Raw genomic sequence first — 25569 nt, 5'->3', positions numbered from 1 at the left:
GTGGTATTATCAGATACAATTTAAAGGTATGGGAGATGTATTTTTCACCTGCCCACAGGGACGAAAATTCCGAGTCTCAATGACCTGGGTCGTAAACAAATACTGCCTATGATGTATTGGACGTTTCAACACATAATTACTAACAATAATACTCGTTTAAAATGACATTGACTTTGTTCACGTCAGCAGAAGAATGTAATCAACGATCCCGATAACGAAGCTTTGCAATATACCCTGTATGATCATGACCAAGTTCCTGTTGACCAGATCAGGGTACACAACCATGACTAACAAGCCGGTCAAGCGTCCAGTCAGACTTCAATAAAACATCTTCATGGTCACTCCCAGGTAATTTGACAGTGTACTATTTCACCATGAATTTAACATAGAAGATTATATTGTCACTCAGGGAAAAAATCAGGTCACTTAAAAACTCACCCCGAGACCTCAATGAATTTAGAGAGCATAAATGGCCTTACTAACAATTCTCTTGTTGGAAAAATCTAAAAATGCCTCGTAAGCATACACTATGATTCCTGTTTAGGAAAATAATACTGTAAAATGCCATTGTTAAGCTGCTACATGTGATGAATATACTGAACTTAAACAAAAAGATTTTAAAAGTCAAAATGTCAAGAGTCTTTCTCCAAAACATACTGAGACTTCTCAAGTAGGTATGGTTATCCCCGATTTCCCTTATATTGATCACAGATGTAATTTGTAATAATATTTTTTTTATTTTAATTTTCACCCCAAACTGCATATCTGGAAACATTCTTAAATATATTCATGATTTTTATTGAAGTGTTTTCCAGGATTTAAATATCAGACATACCAAGACTTGCCAATGTTTTTTATTTCAATATATATACCCTGTATGATCAAAAGAGGTTTGACAAGGTTTGAGGTCCAATTCTCCTAAACTGGTGATATAAAGTATTCAGTTCAGTTAGGTAGATATCATCCTATTTACTGGTTATAAATTAAATATCTTAACTTTAACAAAGACATGAATTGAAGGTCCACAATTTTTGAAAGCCATGTAAAGAAGGCCTTGAGATTTAATATCCATGGTCTACCCAATAATATATACATGTGGTTTTTTCTCTCAAGATTTCAGCTAGGCCAACTCAACCATCCAAAACATAAAACCACCATAAATATATTGAATATTATTTAAATCTCATCAAAATATGTTAATAACATTCAATGTGAATCAGGATTTCCAGAATAACAACGTACTTGACCGATACAAACATATACCGGTAACTTGTATTGTTATTACTTCTAATTCTTAACAGATTGTTTTGTGCATATTGTCATATTCATTTCTTGTTAAGTTGTTCATTACATAATACAATCATTAATCAATTAGTTATATTTCCTAATGTGACTTTTTGTCAACAAAATTCTGTTGCAAATTAAATTGCAATCATTGAAATGATTCCTCTTAAAATAGAAGCGAAATTGATATTTGAATGTTTGTATCCAAAAATTAACAAAGGGTCCTAACTTCACATGTAGTGGGATACGAGACTCAATTCACATACACAACATTTCATCAAACCAAGAGGTACTCTTATACAAAATGTTGCAATTGTAAGTTACAGAGTATACGAGATATGTCATGTACAAAGTAATGGGCCATCAACAAAGGGCCATAACTCTGCATATATTTGGACACAAGATTTTATTTCCAGATGCATCACTCTGCCTTTCCGAAACAACTTGCATATAAACTTTGGCAATTTTAAGTGACAGTCTATACAGGGTATGCCACACTCGCCCATCCCAAAAGGTATTCACATAAAACATTTGGCGATTGTAGATGACAAGTATATATATGAACATATATATATATATATGCTATGAAAAAAATTGATTTACTATGATTAACTGATGGACTGTCACTGACTGAGTGACTGACCATCTAACAGAAGGACATGAGTGTAAACTGATCTAGTCCCCTCCGGTAGTACCCTGTCAGTCCATGAGTCGTGTATACAGGAGAGAGAGAGAGATCCAGAATCTTTAAGTTGGATGTAGGCGATTATGTTTCCTTACTGAACAGCAGGACAGGTTGAACATTACTTCAAAATATAAACACTGCTCTAACCTAGACATTTCACAAATCTGTGAAATTTTAGTTGTTTTCATAATTCTGCAACACCTATAATGCTCTCTAAATGACAAAAAAATGCATCTCACTGGTTGATGCAGAGTCTGATACGATATTTGTTGTCATGTTAGTGTGTGACAGTAACTGATATCATATAGACATTATATTCCCCCCTCCAGGAAAACTTCTCCAATCTAGATTACAGATCTATCTATAGAGCCCCACTGTAGACCACACTGAAGTTACACAGCAGTCCTGTGTATAATGTCCAGAAACACAAGAAAACTCAACAACTACAATTTTATACTTAATCAGTATTTGAAGTGACTCTGGTACTAATAGGCACGGTAGTCTAGTGGTAGGACGCCAGGCTCGTGACCGAAGGGTTACAGGTTCGAGTCGCGTACGGCACGGCTCTGTGTTGCATCTTTGAGCAAATACAAATATACTGTAAGCATTCATATTTTAGTGGTGGTCTTATTCCATCGCTTTTTGTATTTCAATTATTGTGCTAAATTATGATTATGCCAATTGAAGTTCCTGTATATCGTAGGGCTGCAATCCTAAGGTAGGATACTACTGGAGGGGACTAGATTAGTACAATACACAATATTCTTTGGGAGGTCGCGATACACCTACGATAATCTATGTTTTGTGATAGATATGGTATCGTGACCACAGTATCATGATACATATCAATGGCCATGTTAATGTATCGTTGTAATAACCCTAGTGTATCGTTTTTCTATTGCATACTTTGTGGACTGGCCAAGTCATCAGTTGAAATTCTGTAATGTGCAAAAATATGAGTGCATTAACATAAGTACATTTACGGTATATGATTTTGTTCTATAGTGCAGGAATGTAATTCACAAACGGAGTAACAACACATACCATATCAAATCACGTTTGTGACACATTCCTGCTGAAAACAAATGTTGCACTAACTACGTACCTGTATATCAATTTCATGTCTCGCATCATGAAGTATGTCTACTTTTTCAAATAAAATCCTTGAACTTTGACCGTTTATGCAAATAATTCGAACTCGTAACCCCTGAAATTTCATAATGAACTATTCCAAACTTTGAACTGGAAGAGTTCAAGTGTGTCTTCAGGGGTGAATGAGTTAATCCATGAACACTACATGGAAACTTAAACTTGGGTAACAGAAAATGAAATTTTATCAAACATTTTAAGCAACAGGGACCTTTGACCTATATAGGTCTCATCAATCCCACTACTATTCATCGAAAAAGCAGGGAATTTGAAGGAGGCAGGCAGATAATTAGGGTTAGAAAACATATCTGCCCCGATAAAGGAAGGGCAAAAACTCATTCTTTTCCTTGCTATGTGATGACTACAATGGTTTAAATATAGAAACACAATCAACGATGAACTCAGGGGACTGATATGTACTGAATCAGATTAGAAACAAAGTCTATAGAAAAGTTATGAGGCATGAAAAATCCCTGTCTGTATTATTGATGGAGTGGCAAAGGTAATATGTCCCAAGAAAATAATTATTGGGATATTATACAGGTAAAAATATAATTTTCTATGCAAAGATCATTGAAAATTGTTAATTATTTATAACAAGTCATGAAGATTACAGAAATATGATGATTTTATCACAGAAGAATCTGATTCATTCTTTCTTGTATTTGTATTTGTTGATCAACAAAATATTGGCAAGCTTCTTTGAACACACTGCGTGGGAAACTATGTCAGTTGATGAGATGTATTTAAGATACAGCCTACACTAAACCCTTTAACACTTTCAAAGGAACAGGACACATGGAATGCACTATCGTATAATCATAAAGTTATTGATCTGGAAATTTCATGAAAAGGTTGGTCATAAAAAGTTGAAACGTGATGATGACTCTGAGCTGGTAAGTTTTAAACGTCTAAAGCTGTTTCACAATCAGAAATATACATGACAGCAGCCAGTAGATGTCGGTACTTAGCAAATCTGGAATATGATTCACTTCCTGTGGTTCTTTTGAAAATCTCTGGATTAAATTAACACGCAGGATAGTAATGCCTCCACAAATTCAAAACCAACAGATAGACCGATTAACCAACCACACAAAGGGACGATATCAGCCTTTTCAAAAGTAGTATTTTGAAAAAAATCAAGAGGAATATCTATAAAACATGCTTATATCTTTTTATTTCTAAAATAGCCATTTCTTTACATCAGTTTTCTTAAAAAGAAGTTTTCAAGATAAAAAGACCAGAAAAATTAACTACTAAACTGGGAAGTCTTGTAGTAACAAATGAAACGTCTGCTCTGTGGACTAGAATCACCAGCTCGACCCTATATGCCCTCGCTAGCCTCTGCCCATGCATTCTGACCCATCTACCATGTCAAAGCCACTACATTTGTGGTGATACAAGAAGCTTTAAAGAGAAGGACAGTAAGAAAGCAGCTCCACCTTATATTGTAGAAGAGTTCTTAATCTACAAAGCTATGCAGCAACCAAGACGAAATATGCAAAGATCACAATTGCTACCCATGATAGAATAAAATATATTCTTAGATGTAATACTTAAATGACCATCAACCTTCAACTTTGGACTTGAATCCAAACTGATCAGCTAATAAATGTCCTCAGATCAGAATTCATTGGGGATATCATTAACTAAGACAGGTATTACACCTGTACCTGGTATATTCATTTTGTGTTCATTTCAGGGCAGAATCGACCCCATGACCTTGATACTAGAACTTCTACAGTTGTGCATTGAGCGTTTGATTCTATGAAATATACAAATTGGTTACAGCTGAACAAAAGTATGACAAAAACTGATGATAATCGTATATCGCTATATCATAATTGGATAATTGGATAGCACCTCTTGTTACACGTTGAGACACCAAAGGGCAGGTAACTCTGCTAATGGTTAAAACAAGGCTTTTCATCATAGATTAGAACATCAATTTTTCAGCATATGTGTTTATTCTATCTTTACTGTAGTACAAAGCCCCAATCTAGTATGGTATCCCATCACTTACTTGACCCGACAGTTAATCAATGTCTTGTACAATGGATCCAAACAATTTCTACAGAAACATATACGGTTCAGTCTATTATTGACATGGCTTACAGAATCTGAGTTGGAATCGGTGTTCCATAATTTGCTAGGATTACACATTACAAATTGACAAATTCATTCTGCCATAAAACCGATAAGACGTGACCAGGTCTTAAAATTTTCTTTTTATTACATTTGTTTATATATTCTCATTATCATAATACAAGTTAACCTGTTGAAATATGATGTCAGAAAATCATGCTGTAAATAAAACAACTGCTAAAAATAGCGACAATACTACAATAGTTTGCGGCAATTTTTCAAACTAAATTTTGCCAAATCAATATTCCTGAATACCTTTGATCTAAATAATAGAATCAATTTCAACGTTCTCTGGAGTAATCAACAGATCATTTGGTAAGTGATTTACATTTATCCCCTTATTTTCATTACTTTCAAAATCAATTTTTCTCAATAATATCACTTATTTCCCGAATCTCAGGACTGACATATTAATATTTAATAACAGCTGAGAAATTTATGACAACAATTAATTATACATATAACATAAGTGGTTCCAATATTCCGTTGTAAATATCTAAACAGGTAAAGAGGATTAAAGGCATTTATTGACTTAACAACTGTCATACAGTAGGAAAATCATTAATATCTGAACTTATCCTAAAAACTGATCATGACAAATTAGCTATTTATCTTATTTACAAGAACTACATATTCTCTACGACATGGTAAAAAAATTAGGGACTATAATTTGATTTCACATTTAAGGTTTTTTTCTGTGTAAAAATTTGAAAGATCAGAATGTAAAGGCCTAGTGGTTTGAATTCAGAACCAATTAGAGGGTTTATCTGGATTATATCCCCACCGATCGACACACCAAGCTAACAGCTACCAGCAACGCGATCAGCTCATTAGCCCAACAACCTACCAGCACATCAAGAGTTCAAACTCTTGTTGAGAAATTCAGCTTTGGAACTTGGTCTCTGGGAAATATTTAATATAAGGACTTTTTACATTAATTGTAGTCGGCTCCAGTCTTGTACTTCTTCATTCATGCAATGTATAAATTGTACTTGTGATGAATTGTAACATCAATATTGCTCTACAGCATATTTCTACATGCTATTTCACCAATAACATTATCCATAGGTAATAGGGTAATCTAGGCTGTCAACCTCTTTATTTCCAAACTCTGCCGTATTACAATAAAACAACGTTTACAATAGCCCTACATCCTGTGCCTGGCAGCAGTACCAATAATCACAAGCAGGCGTAGTACTGATCCTTGCAGTACTCCTACCAATAATTTTCTAATAAATATACCGATAATTTCTAATCAATAGGCATGTCGCTCAGCTTGAGTCATAAACTGTCGGAACAGGTCATTCCATACAGCAGAAACCGGGAAATGTTTGTATGTAATCAATAACTTGTACGACCATAACATTGATACCATTCATCAGAAACATGAAAACAACCTCTTCATCTTCTCCCAGTAGATGTTTGTACTCTATGGAAATATAGTGTAAAACTTATACTATTTGGCTTCATGTGGGACCTTGACTGTAAAGTACAAAACTATAGGATTCCATCAGAATATTTTACCAGAGTTTTTCTCATTAATTTATCATTGCATTTGCTCTTTGAAAAAGAAAGATACCTGAAAATATGTTTGATTAGTGTAGATAGCTCAGATTTTCCATTTTCAATGCAAATACATGGCATTTCAGGGTTAAGGTAAGGGCAAATAACCATTTTTTTCAAAGGGCAGATAACTGTGATTTTGTGTAAAAGGCAAATAACTGATTTTTCAAAGATATGATAACTGAGAGTTTATGTGAAGGGCAGATTACTGTAATTTTAGTAAAAAGCAAATAACCGATTTTTTAAAGGACATATAAGTGTGCTTTTATATAAAGGGGAGATAACTGATTTGAAAAGGTCAGATAACAATAATTTTGAGTTAAGGGCATATGACAAAAATTGTCTGTATTAAGTGCTAATAACTGAAATTGAATTGGATTTTGACCTTCATTATGCTGAATCAATGACTTACAGTGAGAAAAATCGGTGACCATGAGTAAGCGGAACCTGTGACATTGAAAAAGCTGATTATGTGGCTTTGATTAAGCGGAATGTGTATTAGCGGTTTGTGTTTGTGCGTAAATGTCTACATCAATCACATGATAATAGGAGAATACACATTTAATCTGAGCCACCCATAATTACATACTCTCCGGTTTACTGTACAACTCGAGAGCTCTGTAACGGCAGCCAAATCCACCTCTTAAACACTGGGTGCTCGTGTCAACAGAGAAACACAACACTCCAAAGTGTCAAATACCCCCTATAGTGTTTCACCTCAACACTTCATACATGCGATTTCACAATCTGTTGAATATTCCTCTTTCTTCCTTGAATCATCCCTCATGCACCACAGAACACCTTGAATATATTGCATGTATTTTTGAACAATTAATTGACATACCATATATGAATATTTACAATAATACTTATATCTAACTACTGTTCTTAGATATTCAATTTTATCTAAATGTTTTCACTCTTCTGGAGGTTCCATGTGACACCTCAAGAATAGTTAGTCATGTTGCTCTAGTGATATGACAATTATTTGCACGCCTTGGTCAGGATGAAACTTACACCTATGTCGTAAGAAGGTTGTCAGCTCAGAGTAATTGACAGAGAGGGATCGTCAACGTAGGGATTTGAGAGACATCGAGTACTATGAAACAACTTTAAGTGATTTTTGTGTAAACCGAACATAAACAGGGACTGATGCTTTTGTTGAGAATGTTAAATTCATGCAGAAATATATTCCAAAGGACATAGTTAGTTGAAAAACAGCTTTCTGGGTTTCATATATATATACAGATTCTTGTTTAGGCAAATTTCCTATGTCTACAATACAAAATTTTCTTGTTTGTACAGGTTTCCACTTTAAATATTAGTTCTGTTTATAGACAGGTTTATTATAACGTCTCCATTTTATACAAAATTCTTGTTAATATACATTAAATTTGAATAAAGGGTTCATTGTAGACAGACTACAATATATTGCGGATATGAAATACAGCTTAGTACTTAACAACGTATCTTTAACAATATCATTTTTTGTCCAAAATCATGCACACAGTATATATGTTTGAATCTGATCTTAGCATACTTGGTCATGATACTAAAAATAATTTTCAAAATTATATTAAAATGGCCAACTCATCATTACTATTGTTCAGATAGGTTAACTAAACATTGTTTTGTCATAAACTTAAATCCTATTCTTAGCAAGATTTTTTTTATAAATGATTGATTCTTTGTTTGAAGTCCATATATTTCTACTACCAATTAAAATGACTGTGAATATGAATGTATTTTGTTAATGGTTGTCGACTCGGAAGATTCCTTATCAGAGCTGGATGATTTATGACAAGCTACTGGAGATAAAGGAAGCACAGGTCTGAATTGAGTCTGTGTCAATACGATAAAAAGATTTAGGGTAGCCTGCCAACAAGCGCGTGGACAATCCTATCCGATGGGGACAAAGTTCCTTGGTATATATCCCATTTGTATCTCCGTAAATATGGATAATGTCATGTACCTGGGCTGGATTTATGAACCATGGGTCTATGAGTTCATCCTGTAGGTTTGTGGTTTAGTTGAGCTTTGGTTCATGGATCTATGAATTCATATAGGTTCATGAACTACCAGTACTGATTCCTGAACCAGGTTCAGCAATCCATTTATTTTCATTCTGAGTAAGCCCATATTTGCTTTATCTCATCTAGATTAAAGAAACCAACTAAGACCCTTTGGGTCTACGAGGTCATTGTATTGGTTCATGGTACAATATAGAGGTGGATGAGTTCATCCTTATATGAACTCCAGAAATTGATAAATTTATAATAAATTCTTGCATATTGAGTCAAATTCTCGAACAAAGTTATATGCATCAGGTAATGTCCTTCTGTATACGTACCACACATCCCAAGTGAGAAGTTTGAAACACATGAAGTGTTAGAATATCTGAACATATCCTGGTACCAAAAATATGTGTTCAATACATGTCTAGCCCCGTATCTCTGCATTAACTGATCCAACAATCAGACACACTGTCTACTTGGAGTGGATGGTTGTGAATCAATACAAACTATCATAAAAGTATCAAATGTCTGGCATGGGTTCCTGAAAACAAATTGAAATGTCTGTATAGTAAATGTTTATCTACAAGATTAAATGAATTCAGAGTTTATCAGGAGTAATTTCCTGCTATATGAATCTATATTATCCGTGACTTGTAAACTTTTCAGTATGACTGTGGTATGCATGGCATTGAATCTAGATTTTCAAAGCATGTACAGCTTCAGCAACAAAATTATCACCCAAGTTGGATCAAACAAATTTCATAAAACATTTTCAAAAAAAAATCCTTCACACATTTTAATCTTTCATAGGACAAATTGTCCAAAAGAAATTATTTCAAATTGACTTTCTTGTTTTAAAAGCATTACATGTTTTCATTTAACATATTTCTTTTCAAGCTCAACAGACACTCATTGGTTTCTATGGGTGGAGCTCTTTAGTTGTAGAGATTAAAGAAAGCTGTTGCATACCTCGAAGGTCAAAGGTCACAATATGACACCACATACGGTGCAAATCTCATCATCTATGACATTTTTGTATGTGAATATCGGAGTAATAAGTAGTCAGTGTATATAATACTGATGTATAACCCCCTGATAGGAGTAATAAGTAGTCGGTGTATATAACACTGATGTATAACCCCCTGAATATCGGAGTAATAAGTAAGTTGGGGTATATAACACTGATGTATAACCCCCTGAATATCGGAGTAATAAGTAGTCAGTGTATACAACACTGATGTATAACCCCCTGAATATCGGAGTAATAAGTAAGTTGGGGTATACAACACTGATGTATAACCCCCTGATTTGATACCAACATGCTTCAACAGCAATCAAAGGAACATTTACCCAGGTGGAGTATAAAATGGTCTGGGGTGGATATTGCGGTATCTGTGCTGTAGCATTCAAGTGAGGTGGCACTATAAATGATACCGTTGGAAGCACGGTCCCACTACAGACAGAACACAATACATCTCCAGCACACACAGGCATACACACATAGGGAGATATTAGCCAGGTGGCATAGGACTAGTAGTTAGCCCCTGATAAGGCAGCTCCTGCGAATTTCTCAATATTGTATTGATTAATATATATATGCTAATTGTATCATTGACTGTATAAAATTGTATATCTATGTACTGTAAAGTGCTTTAAAGTGGCTTATGTTAGCTAGATAGGGCACTATATCAAATGTTGTATTTTTTTATTTCTTTTTTATATATTGCATTACATATCATCTATTCCGTCTTTGCGTATTGCAGAGTTATCTTCTCTTGGGAGCAGGTATTGATTGTTACGTCATTGGTTTGCGTGAGAAAATTACGTTGTTTTCTCAAAAATTGATGACGTTACTCTCACAAACAAGTGACGTAACAATCAATACCTGCTCCCTATACATGTTTAAATATATTCTTTGAAAATTGATGAATTATTTACATTTTCATTCACCGAAGAAATCTTCCTTATATAATATATACATATATATTTAATTCAGTAAATGGGGAAAATCTCACAAACAATGTCACAATCTGCTCTTGAATCTTCAGCATAACGTTATTTTTCTTAATACACTTCGGGATGTAAAACAATATGTATTTTGGAATATTAGCAGATACCGGTACATGTAAAAAAAATACACATCACAGTTTTCCTGTAAAGTATAATTTTATTGAATATATACAGGGTGTTTTAGCCCGAATACAATTAATCTTGTTAGTTTTTCCAAAATTTGTAAATTAACAACTTTAATCAAAATTTTGATTAAATAAATAATAATGCATATACAAAAAAACTTTCCTTTTTGTGTTATCGTCATTGAGACGTGTTTAAATGACTCAATGACCCAGACAAAGCGAACATATTGCTTTAAAGCATATTTTTCCTACTCCCCTATGATAATTTACCCAGTCAATGATCCCATGGAATTCATTCACTAAGGTTGTCATTAAAAAAGTACCGTTTGAACAACATGGACTATCCTGTACGAATATCACAGATTATACAATGAGTATAGTAGACCTTGGGTATTTGTGTGGAGTTTTTGGCTTTGATAAGAAATATCTAAAAACACATATCCGCCTTTATTTTGACAATGTTCGGTATGGAGTACTCTATAGGCCTACGAGTAATTAAGTTATCTCCGTACCTGTCGGGTCGACACCTCCTGTAAGACTGTCATGGCCTACGACTCCCACCCTTTAATCATATACGCCTACAAAACATATATTAGCCACTACAGATAATCAGATCTTTCAACGATACAACCTTTTACAGCGACTGTCAGATCTTTGCGGAGATTTCATCTACCCCCATGTGTATCAGATGCACGGTTCATTGAATATTTCGTCGGCCTACAGAACTATTGTATTTGACCGATAATTATCTTATATCTGGCATTATTAATGGCCTTTAATTAATGAATTTACTATAACGATGATCACATGAGATTCTATTGTACCGTATCACAGACACTATGAATGGTGTTTAAGGTTTAATTCACTATTAAGTGCCATGAAGTACAATCATAAATAAATGATTAATCACCATTTTAGATGAAATATATGCCATATTCTAACAAGAGGCCCATAGGGCCTGTATCACTCACCTTGATATCTAAGCAATCATGGCAGAATATTCTCCAAATGANAGATTCTGTGCTCAAGCCCAATTTCTAGTTCTGGTGATAAATTAACAAAAATCCACATTTTCTCAATGATTTGGAAGAATTTTGGAGAGACTAAAAACTGAATACCATTTTCAATATTTACACTTGACATTTTGGCTGTGTCACCTGATATGATTAGCCAGTTACACAGGAAATTTGGTTTGAACATATAATCCATGCTTGAATAGTTTCATGAATATGGGCCCTGAACTACCTTATGAATTTTCTCAGAATTGAGTAAACCTATAATGACATTCACCATTGTCCATACTTCTATACAATCAATTTGCCATACTCATCCTTAGCTTAGCCTAGTTATTAACCGCAATATAATCCATCGTGTTGCTTGGTAACAGAATATCGTAATATATCATAACTGTCCCATTTGTGTCCAAGGTACATAGAAGGATAGCTTTGTAATTACATACCCATTATATATATTATAACTGTCCTATTTGTGTCCACGGTACAGAAGGATATCTTTGTAATTGCATACCCAGAATTTATGAAATACAGCATATCCTTTTAAATAGTTTTAAAAGGTTTTGGAAAGAAATTCAGCAACTTCTGAGGCATTAATGAATTGCAAGGTGTATTAAGAACAGCACTGATTGTCCAGGCAATATCATCTGAACTTCATACACCAAATTCTTCATTATTTCATCATCACAAAAACATGATTTCTATCAAGTAATAAGACGTTCAAAAAGGATTTTCTTACTCCTTACTTCTGAAGGTAATATAACTAGTCCTACATATACACTGCATAGCTACAGTCCTACATATACCATATTTGCTATAGTAAGTGTCCCTTCCCTTATAAGTGCCCTCCCTTTTGATGGGCACTTATTGATATGACATAAGCCCCCCCCCCCCCCCCCCCCCCCCCCCCCCCCCCCCNCAGTCCCTCCATGGTTAACAGAATATGGTAAAATATCTAACAGACACATCAGTGTTTAGAAAAGAAAAAAGAAAGAAAACAGTTATGAAATTTTCCCTGAGGATGTTTCCGACACTTATGTTTCCTTTACAGCAACCGATACAACCTACATTTTTTTATTTTAGTAAGACCCCCCTTCAGATATTTTGTTTTCAAGTGCCCTGGGTGCTAATTACTTCAAATACGGAAATGTATACAGATAATCTCACCTTCATTGTCATTTGTATATAGATGGTCTTTCTATACCCAGAGTCCTATACATAAAGTAATCAAACATGAAGAAGTGTAAATCTTAGTATTCTGTTGTAGATCAATGAGTATGTCAGCATTTAAGTGCTCTAAGGTAAATTTATTATCTAAAATAAATACACAAAACAAGTTAAAGACATGACGAAAATTCCTTTAAACTGGGAAACAGAAGACTACAAGTCCTCATCTTCAGCTGTTCCATTAAGCATGAAATGTACAGGATATTTAATGTACTCTCAAGAGCCCAGTAAACTTTTCATAGCGAGGTTAAAAGTTCATCTTGGGATATGGAAACCAAGTACCATAAAATTAAGGATAAAACAGACCCTACATTCACTTCAGCAGCCATTATATTTTTCGATAAAATCTCTACCCAAACAATGGGTGGCAATAATGTAAGCTGTAACACAGGTGTATAATGTCTAATGATGAATACAAGTTATAGAAATATGGCCTCAATGGTTAATTCTCCAAATAAAATTGAACTGAGAAAGATTTCAACTTACTTTTACGTATATTGGACAAACACTCGAAGAAATATTTAATAAAACTTTGTTTTAATGGCTTTTGTGGCATACACTTTAACATACAAACGAAATTCAACATTTAAGATTAGCACTCCTCTCATTAGTAACAAAGTTCAGGAAACTCTGGGACACAGTGTTTGATATACTTACATTGTGTAACAGAACTTAGAACATAATCTGTTCCTAAAACCTTTTTTTAACAAAAACGAAATTAAGAAGGTTGGTCAATTAGAAGAAAATGTGGTCAGCATAAAGAAATGGACGTAAAGCGACTCTAACGTTGAATTTCCATGGATGTATACTAGAACGTGATTGTTGGGAAAAGGCAAAATCAAGCTCAGCCATCGATGAAGAGGTTGACCCTGATCAGGTAACAGGTGAGCTTGTGAGGACCTGATCTTCAACTTTTCTCATGAATAACAAAGACCTTTTATTACATATTTAAACAGCTTTAGTGAATGAAATACTTATGTGTGTCTTCCCAGGTAGACAGTGTATATAGTAGGGCACACCTTGATCAGGTATTTGTAGAAAGTAAATGAGTATTGTGAGCTTAAACATCTGTATAGTTCTAAAACCTATTTTTCACATATGTTTTTATTCTGTGTTATATAGTATAGATGTTTTATAAAAATCACTTTTAATCCGAATTGAAGTCATGAGGGAAAATGTGTTTAACATTTGAATTCAATTGTTTATTTTTCAAATTTCATTTTAATGTATAGAAACCAAGCTGACAAATAATTGAAAAAGACATGACAAAGACAGGCTTGGAAGCACAGACAAGTGATTACTTCATAAACAGTAGAATACTACCTACACGATGTCTACAAACACTTTCTGTTTACGTTCATGAAAAGTAAACTCGGCTCTATAATTTGAATATACTTAAAAGGAACAAATATTTTCAGGGGCCAATTTGAAATCTAAATCAGATCTAAAGAAAACCTGATCCAGCTACCAGGTAATCTTAAAGTGTGAAATTTCTCATTAAGAAATTTCCAGTGAATTGTTCTAAATTTTGTATTGATATAATTACACAGAATTTTAGAAGTTTGATTACCCTGCTGGGGCCATTCATACAACAATCCATAGAGTTTTATATCCTGGAATCTTAAATGTTTGTCAAAACAACTTATGCTAAGTCTATGTGTCCTAATTTGTTATGTTGGGTGGGTGTAGTGGTGGTCAGGAGACGGTGGAGGATGGTTAGGGTCAGGGGTCAGCAATATGTGTTAATGTCCTAAATTGTTGTGTCAGGTAGGTATATGATTGTCTAGGAGATGGTGGAGGATGGTTAGGGTCGGAGGTCATCAATTTATGTGTTAATGTCCTAAATTGTTGTGTCAGGTAGGTATATGGTTGTCTAGGAGATGGCAGAGGATGGTTAGGGTCGGAGGTCACCAATATGTGTTAATGACCTAAATTGTTGTGTCAGGTAGGTGAGGGTTGTCTGCTAGATGGTGGATGATCTGGAAGGGTCTGTTGTCATCAATTTATGTGTTAATGTCCTAAATTGTTGTGTCAGGTAGGTGTATGGTTAATTAGGAGATGGTGGAGGATGGTAGAGTCAGGGGTCATCAATATACGTGTTAATTTCCTAAATTGTTGCGTCAGGTAGGTGTAGGGTTAATTAGGAGATGGTGGAGGATGGTAGGGTCAGGGGTCATNGGGGTTGTCTGCAAGATGGTGGAGGATCTGGAAGGGTCGGAGGTCATCAATTTATGTGTTAATGTCCTAAATTGTTGTGTCAGGTAGGTGTATGGTTAATTAGGAGATGGTGGAGGATGGTAGAGTCAGGGGTCATCAATATACGTGTTAATTTCCTAAATTGTTGCGTCAGGTAGGTGTAGGGTTAATTAGGAGATGGTGGAGGATGGTAGGGTCAGGGGTCATCAATATACGTGTTAATGTCCTAAATTGTTGTGTCAGGTGTGTGAAGGGGTTGACGTTGAAGATGGGAAAATTATTTATTTTGTTCAGTATTTCAACATATTAGTCAAACATCTGTATCTGCACAGCTAATTTTGAATAATCAGAAAAAACATCTGTACGACAGGAATACCCGCAATCCCATGCATATTAATGTCATTTTTTGGCACATTTCTATAAACAGTTAGACCCCCCCCCCCATATACACACAAACCCAAAATGCAATGGCATAGCAACAATCAGTAGCATTCTCAATGTTTTAAAAATGTGACAAATTATTTAAAGCTCAAAGAAAAAATCTTTGTATTTTAACTAGATCAAGCTAAGACAAAGATTTCCCACCCCACTTGAACCCATGTTGTCTAAACCACATGTTGTGTGAAGAGAACGCAATGACATTTCAATAATTGATAAGACTAAACAATAACCTACATATATTTGTATCTACACACACATGTACTGAGGTTTTGTAAAATCAATATTAATAGGCCCGTTTTTAAACGTGCATTCGATCAAGTCCTGTGTTATTGATTATAAATCAAATCTAGGTTGTAGACCGTATATGGCTTGTCTTCAATCCATATGCCTGACACAAATAAAATGTAACATCTAAATCTACAGGTAGGTTACCTGTGAAAAAATTGTCACAAGGAAAATACCTTTAGGAACAACCAATATGGATAATGCATATCTACAGAAATCGTTTAACACAGTTAGGGTAACTGGAATTGTGTATTGATCTGGACTGGGTCCATCACTGGTGACCAGACAAATCGGTTGAAAGATCAAGATCATCCATTTTATAATGGTGACTGTGTCCAATTCCCTGTCTGGCTCAGTAATTTTGTCTGTCCTAAATATTATAACGAAAAAAAATACAGATTCTTCGCCAAAAAAAAGGGCAAAACCGTGATAAAAAATATATGGAAATGGAGCTAACTCTCAGCCTCCTAAAATGGTCTTATAAAATCCCTGGGTTGTCTATAAACATTCTCCCGATAAACATTGCATCTAGGAAAAGTTCTTCAATGATCGAAATAGAGTCAACAAAGTAATATACTGGCCTATAAACCGAATAAGCCAGACTACTGTACATACCAACACATTTATAGCTGGAAACTACGCAATCAAGGACGAAATCCAAACAAGAGTTCGTAAATCTCTCTAGTCTGACCTGAAATTTTATTTGTACAATATTGTTTCTAAGGCCCTCTATACTTTTTCAACAACCCATAAATCTGCCGAATCCAAGCAGCAAAATTCCATGTTTTATGATCAGATTCAATCGCCATAAATCTACCTAGTACATACAACAATTTCAAAATACAGTGATTTTTTTTAACGTGTGGTTTGGTTTGGTTTGGTTTAGTATTGTTTAACGTTCTATCAACAGCTATGCATATTTAAGGACGGTCTTAGCGTGTGACCTCATTATTGTTTGAACATGAAACTGACGTCTTATAGGATCACTGAATTTTCGCATAACTCAATCTTTAACTAACGTTAACCCCTAAATTCACATTTGAATCTTACCAAATAAATGACTGGGCAAGTCCAGTTTAAGTATGGACAGATGAATGAGTTAATGAGTTCATGTTTCAATGGTTACCCATTTCAGCATTTCACATTTTAAAATAAACTTATTTGTCCTATTAGACACAGCAAGACAATTTCTTTTTTTTGAATTAAAAAAAACATTTTTTACAGAAATTTTCTAATACTGCAGGATTCTACAATTTAAAGTTTTAACAATACAGTGTTCATTTGTACAGATATACATACAAACTTGTTATGTATTTCAATTTGGAAAATTGAAGCTATAGGTAAGCTGACATTAACTGCAACATAAAAGAACCAAAATGTTCATGAAATGTAAAATTTACATTTCATTTTTTTTTTTTTTAAACAGCTACAGCAATCAATTATCAAACCAGTCCTCTTTTTATTTTATTTATTTATCAAAATCTTAAAACATTTCCTCCAAAACATTCAGGCAATTTAGCAAACTTTTAATCTTCCTTAATTATAAGAGGTCCCACAAGGATTTATAAATGCTGTGTCAAATGCACTTCTGTCCCTATCTGAAGATAAACACGTTTTAGGGCCAGTGACTGACCTTAATGAACACGGGTCACAGTTGTTGCACATGCCATCATTTAAACCTTTTCTCTGTTAGATTATCTGTTGAGCAATGGTATTTTTTGTCTTAAGTTAAGTATTCAAATTTGGACTCCGGTCTAAATTTTCTCATGACCCCTGATGAGGTAATTTTAACAGTGCATAATACAAGGTATGTATTTGTGACATAACTATGACAAAAATGCAAAATGTCATCCATTTAACGTCATTCATGCATCTATTACTGAGGGAAGGAGTTACTTCTTAGTATATGTGTGTATAAAATCTCTAGTGCATTGGCTCAGCTGTCTTAAAAGGGCGTTCCTGGCATTTTATTTTTGTTAGGATTATGTTCATCTACTTATAATTATCTTTAATATTTAATAACGTTATCATACGAAACACCTCATTAAAATTTCAGTAAATGTATCATTATATCTTAGTAAAATTACCAAAGCTGTGATGTGCAGGTCAAATATATACATGCTGCAAAACTATTAATCGGCAAATCTATATATATATTATTCTGTAAATGTTGATCCATAATTGATTTTACACAAATGTGACACAAATTGTTTGTTCAAAGGTTGATCTCTGGGCCTTCTACTGGTGCCCTAGCTGTGTAAATGAGTCGAGTTGAAAATTATATTTAAAATTCATAAAGAAAGACAGTTTTTAAAGATTTCAAAGTTTGCATGCTAAAGTAATGGATATGAATGCTTTTAATTCTGTATCTCCAAGGAATATCAGTGTTTTTAAAACTCTTTGACAAACGTCATGTGCATTCAAGAATGAAAAATATTATCATTGTTCGACTCTATAGCTCCGATTTCCTGCTCTTGAATATTTTAAAAGGAATAACACACCTCTATGTGCATGAATGACTGGTTAAATACTGGAACACTTAAAACATGAAACGATGGCATGTTTCGTGTCCTCGCAGAGATTTATGGCTATTTCATGCGTACTGGCAGGACTACAGCATCTTGTCCAAATGTGAAATTTCAAAACATACCACATATTTTCCAAATATAAACCTGTAGCTCTTTTGAAATTAAGATTCAATGTTTTAGCTAACAATGATTTAATCTTGCTAGACAAATTGTTGAATGTTTCTGAAAAGAAGACGTCAATAGGTCCCGTACATTTTATCAGGCTGAGCACTTGATTAATCTAAGCCAAATGCTTAGCGCTGTTACCACTTAAATTGAGACCCCTCATCACAATCAACACAAAAACTCTGGACATTATTAAATTCAGATGATGTAGTTACTTATGCATTCATTTCAGTCCAATTTATGGATTTTAGATTTTTGCAACAATAAATAGACTTTAATGAGCTTCCTTCAATGATGTTTTTGAAAAGAAAAAAACCCCACCCATAATTCAAATTCGAAGTTCAGTGAACCTCGACAATAGCAGATTTTACCCTTAAAGTATATCTATTGTAATGGACACAATATGAATTTATTCAACCTCATTTCAATTCATATACATGTATGATTTCTATAATTTATAATGGGCAATAAAACCATTCTTCATGACCATTATATGTTTTAATAAAGAAACTTTTCCATCCACTTTGTCAATACATTAAAATTGTTTTCGTAAAATAATATGACACTGGCATACAATTGTTGATCTATAATCCGACTTTATATAAAATGTTATACTAGGGAGAAATGTCAATGTAATCCTGGCCAGAATTACTAGTGACTTCTCAAGTACAGTGTTATTAAACGTTAGGTCCAGCAAGTACTGCTTGACGTCGTCGTCATTGTCGAAGCCAGCCTTGGTTTTTAAGCCTCCCAGCTATAACTGATCCTTTGATGAGGATTAGGAACTTTAACAAAGTACTGTGTAGGTCAATGGGTCATCATTGGTCACTCTTAACACAATGATATAGACAACCATAAAGTAAGGGATATTTCTTAAAAATCATATTGCAGTAGTGTAATCGATAATCTTGAAACAAATCTCAATCAATTATACAAAAAATAAATTTCATACATCTAAAGATATCATGTATATTTCTTAATCCCACAATTCAATGAATAAGTGAATTAACTTATTTGAGAAATTGATATTGATTTTTTTTTTTACAAGGCTGTGTTGCTGAAATTTTTTCACATCAACAAAAACTTTTTATGAATTTTATGTCACCCTGGTAAAAAAAACTAAACCATTTCTAACTGACTGGACAGGGGAGGGGGGGGGGATTTCTCCTTGGCTCAACTGGTAGAGTGCCAAACCAGAGGTCTCAAGTTTGACACCCTAGTGGAGCCATTGAAAAATCAGGTTTAAGGTTCATTAACATTTACAACATGAATTTACCCCTTCAGGCAAACCGTTGTATATTCCAAAAGGAACGTTCATTGATTAAAAAATCTTCAAACACAAAAAAAACCCAGAAAAGACCTTGATTTCTAATTATTATAAACCATGAGGAATTTTCTAAAATCCAAAATAGCTGTGAAGAAAGTGTAAAAGTAGCTGTTTTCTTTGAAAACACTTTTATAAAAACCTTCTGTAACAGCTAGAGGGTGATGTGGATGGCAAAGTGTTGGTAACAGACGACCACAACTCTGTGGGGGTCACAATTATTACATTTTTCGGTTGTCATGGTGACTTACCAGATCCTGCTGAGTGTCATCAAAGGGAGCCGGGAGTGGAGGAAAAGGTCACGGGCTCTCTCACCTGTAAAAACATACAAAATTCTAGTAAATTACTTGTAATTGGGCCTGATCTACCTGAGTGTGAAACTGTCTCGTTACTAATCGGAAAAAATCACAGCTGACACTTTGATGGTAGAACGTTTTCTCAGTGACATTGCTAAAAGTATACATAATATTCAAATCAAATTTTCAAGTCATACATTTTTTATGTTAATGTTACAAATCCTTTTTCAATTTTGTTTCTGACTGAAAATCACACACATTAATGCTTTACAGTCCATACTTTTTCTGTATCCAAAGTCGGATTTTGGTGGAGGTTGTTAAAGTTTATATGACAATGATGAAATCTGAATGTGCTAGATGAGGTTAAAAAAGATATCATGAATAAAAAAGAACTTTGTATCATACGTTTCAAGAATTAATTAATATTATATAAACCAAAACAACATAATAAACATTAAGTGAAGTTTGTCAGATCTTCAATAATTCCAAAGAAAATTCCTTGCCTTAACTTTAGTGACTTGAATAATATTATTTTATTGATTTGAAACTATTGGCATGAAAACACTTTTGAAGTCTTTAATCACTTAAACAACTCAAAATATTTCACATGAAAACAAAGTAAACATTGTTATATATTTATGTTGAAATGAATTTTAATCAAAGTTGTCAGGATAAAGCAAAAACGTTACAACAATGTATTTGTCAAAAGTAGAATGCGTCTTATAAATGCTATTTTTTGGTATTGAAAATTTGTAAGAATATATCCATTTATTTTTGGGGATGATTAACAAAGGTCGACCATTATTAAATTTTTGAGGAACAAAAGTTATCCATGCTTATAGTGAACAAAGACCTTCATGATCAAATGAAATTGTTGTTTGGACAAACACAATATACACTCATTGTGACTTTGTACAAAGTGTTAGGCCTATTTGCACAATGGCTATAGCATGGTACATATAAATATCATATAAAAGACAGAGGAACGGTTTTCCTGTACAACACTTAAATAGTCAATCCCACACCTATGGCCACACCTTGGGATTATGGCCACAGCACATTGGTCAATATACCACTAATGGTCAACAGTCTGGATAATATATATATACACAACAGCCAGCATGTAAATCTCCTAATGACTATAAGTAGAAAGGTAAGAGATATACATACAACATGGTTGAAAGTTATCTTTTCTTTAGAGTCATAACTGCATTTCATTAAGATTGGTGTGAGACAGGGAGCTCCACTGTGACCCTCACTGTTTCTCTATACTATCCATGGATCATCAGACAGGGAGCTCTACTGTGACTCTCACTGTTTCTTTATTATATCCATGTATCAACAGACAGGGAGCTCTACTGTGGCCCTCACTGTTTCTCCATAATATTCATGGATCATCAGACAGGGAGCCCTACTGTGACCCTCACTGTTTCTCCATAATATCAATGGATCATCAGACAGGGAGCTCTACTGTGACCCTCACTGTTTCTCTATAATATCCATGGAGCATCAGACAGGGAGCTCTACTGTGACCCTCACTGTTTCTTTATTATATCCATGTATCATCAGACAGGGAGCTCTACTGTGGCCCTAACTGTTTCTCCATAATATCCATGGACCATCAGACAGGGAGCTCCACTGTGACCCTCACTGTTTCTCCATAATATCCATGAATCATCAGACAGGGAGCTCCACTGTGACCCTCACTGTTTCTTTATAATATCTATGGACCATAAGACAGGGAGTTCCACTGTGACCCTCACTGTTTCTTTATAATATCCATGTATCATCAGACAGGGAGCTCTACTGTGACCCTCACTGTTTCTTTATAATATCTATGGACCATAAGACAGGGAGTTCCACTGTGACCCTCACTGTTTCTCCATAATATCCATGAATCATCAGACAGGGAGCTCCACTGTGACCCTCACTGATTCTTTATTATATCCATAGATCATCAGACAGGGAGCTCCACTGTGTCCCTCAGTTTCTTTATAATATCCATGGATCATCAGACAGAGAGCTCCACTGTGACCCTCACTGTTTCTTTATAATATCCATGCATCATCAGACAGGGAGCTCCACTGTGACCCTCACTGTTTCTTTATAATATCCATGGATCATAAGACAGGGAGCTCCACTGTGTCCCTCAGTTTCTTTATAATATCCATGGATCATCAGACAGGGAGATCCACTGTGACCCTCACTGTTTCTTTATAATACCCAACTAGATCATCAAATTTGAAGACCTATTGTAACCTTTACTGGATCTGTAATACCGGTATTATTGATCATCAGACAGGGATACCAAATACCATGCTCATTATTTTCTGTTATACCCATAGAACATTCATTAGACAAGAAGACCCAAAGTCAACTTTACTAGCGCATATAGGTACCCCCATTTTCATCCTAACTGTTCCTTTCACACCCAAACACTTATCAAGGATCATCAGGCAGGGAGATACACTGTCATCTTCCTATGTAATACATGCAGATTATCAAACTGGGAGACCTACTCTAAATTCCCTGTTCCTTCTGCTATATCCATGGATCATGATCATAAGTTAGCAGATACGAAGACCAAACATCCCCACTGGCTATCATCTTACCATAGATTATTCTGACCTGCCTGCATCAGTACATTTCTCTGAAGGTCTTAATATGGACACAAATACTCAAGAGAAAATGTTCCATAACGAGACATTCTTGCAACAGTTACAAATGAAAATGGTTAATTCATAGAACACATGTACATGGATCAAAGAGGTGTTTATTTCAAATGTGTTTTCTGTGCACATTAATTGATATAAATGTTCTTTCAAGTGCTGAAAATTCTTACATCTGATGTCAATCAAATTATAAACAGGCAAGGAGGCTTGAGAAAAATTTCAAGTTGGATTCACAATGAATTAATGTTTACCCCCACCCTCGCATATACAAAGATATACAATTTGTACATAATTATAACTTAACTGCAAAAAAACTTAGATCTTTGTGTTTTGCTAATAAGTTCTTAAAGGAATATTTTTAAGGGCCGTTATATATGTGTGAGCAATGTAAACCATTACTTATAAATGTATGTGTAGAAATTCTTTATATTTTCTAAAAAGAGTGTAATGTATATATATTATACCAGGCAGTAAGTAATCGTTTTTAGGCTTGGTTAAGTATGTGGGTTTCCTCACACAAAACAATAATGACCCTACCTTTTAATCTCCCTAGTTTGATGATAAAAGCACATTGACAGCATGCTTGAAATTTCTAACAATCTGATAAAAAGACCTAAATATGAACAACAACACCAGTAATGTCAACAATCGAATTATGTGAAATTATAGTGTTAAACAGTTATAATAGAGAACTAATCTCCACTGGACTGATCAATAGCCAAAATATTTTGAACAGTCCACATCCAAACCCTACATTTGGAGGGAAAAAAATCATTTTGAATTTTTTTCTCAAGATAAAAAATAAAATAAAATTTTGAGAAAATTGAATCAAAGCTGTAGCTTTTATTTGAATTCGGTTTTTTTAAGGATATTTTTCTTAATTTTGATATTTTAGAAGTTGACCAATTACAACCTGCCAGGAATGTGACAGTTATATACCGGTATATGCCATACATTCATTTCATTTAAAGAAACTTCACAACTTTAACTGATACAAGCACAGGTATCATTGATCAACCACAAAAAATGTAAACCTACAACTATCTATATCTCCACTCCGAAACTATTTGGGAAATTAATCTATCTGGTTCAAGACCAATTGACTAGTATAATAAATATTCCCTGAAATGACCTTAAATGTCAAAATTCCATTCCTTTGAATTCAAATTTCGTTATTAAAAACTAGTCTTTCAAATTGTGAAATTTAAAACATTTGCAGATCAACGATTCAAACCTTTTAGAACTCAGCATGAAAACACATTAGTTTATACAAAATATGAAAAAGGTTGACATAAATGAAATAAGATTTTGCATACATGAGTAATTCAAATTTTTAAAAATTGCTTGTGACATTTTGCACCTGGATAGATAATCCAGGTGTGTAATGCAGAATGGTCCACCTTTCTTTTTCTCCTTAATCAAAATATCAGGTGTCAGCTGGGAGCATTTTTTCACTCAGGTGCAATGAATAAACATGCTATAGCTAACATCTTCATGTATTATTCTTAAAATGTGAGTTATTGTATTTTCACAATTTATTCCGTTGAGAGATGTAAACAAATTCATCACACATACTCTATGTGAGCAGGGTATCAAGTCTTCCCCACAATTACACAACTCTAGACAGACTTCTGTATGTGAAAATTAACAAAGGGCAATAACTCTGTATATAGCTGGGCACAACACCTGATTTCAGTATTTGACACTCCACTATTACAAGAGGTACTCACATACAAAATTGGCAATTGGGAAGGTGACAAAGTATAAAAAATATGCTCTGGACATCGTTTGGAAAGGTGACAGAGCATATGTATCATATGCTCCGGACAGAGAGACACACAGTCAACCAAGGGCCATTACTCTATATATGTAGGGGGCCACAAGACTCGACTTCAGTGCTCATCACCTATACCATCCCAAGAGGACACTTGCATATAAAATCTGTCAATTGTAGGTGACATAATATATAAGCTATGTCCAGGACAAAATGGTGCACTGATCATGAGAGACTGACATGTCTGACAGACTGGGTGCATGCACAGGTTACATGTACCATATATTCTACAAAGATAAGTTTGAACAGATTATAAGTTAGGAGAGGGCTTAATTAAGTTGTAAGAACTTGTGCCCAATCCTTTTTGTCATTTTCAAGGCAATAAAAATATGTTTAAACCAACAGATTACAATGTGTAATTAAAGAACACCATAAAAAACTACATAATGTTTGGCACAATTCTAGTCTCCCGTTTGTGTTTGAAAAAATGTACATATTTTTTCTTATCATTGTCTTCTTCTTATCTTACATGCATATAACTTAGATAATAAATATGTGCTTTCCTAAACAAACATTTAAACATATCCAAGATATTGTTATACGAGAATCGTGACCAAAGAATTTCCGATCTTATTCTACTGTACTAGTGTAATATTACACCTCAATGTTAAA

General features: G+C 34.3%; 1 protein-coding gene across 1 annotated transcript in view; it reads right to left on the bottom strand.

Annotated features, from left to right (window-relative positions):
- Positions 1-25569, bottom strand: part of LOC110454566 (titin-like) — a 158651-nt gene that overhangs the window by 111066 nt on the left and 22016 nt on the right. Inside the window, exon 3 of the mRNA XM_021504139.1 lies at positions 20407-20470. Within this exon, the coding sequence (XP_021359814.1) occupies positions 20407-20470 (64 nt within the window). The remainder of the gene's footprint in view (positions 1-20406; positions 20471-25569) is intronic.

The sequence above is a fragment of the Mizuhopecten yessoensis genome, unplaced genomic scaffold, assembly GCF_002113885.1.
Source record: "Mizuhopecten yessoensis strain PY_sf001 unplaced genomic scaffold, ASM211388v2 scaffold7907, whole genome shotgun sequence".
NCBI lineage: Eukaryota > Metazoa > Mollusca > Bivalvia > Pectinida > Pectinidae > Mizuhopecten > Mizuhopecten yessoensis.
Note: the sequence above shows the minus strand (reverse complement) of the source record. Positions and strands in the feature narration are given on the sequence as shown.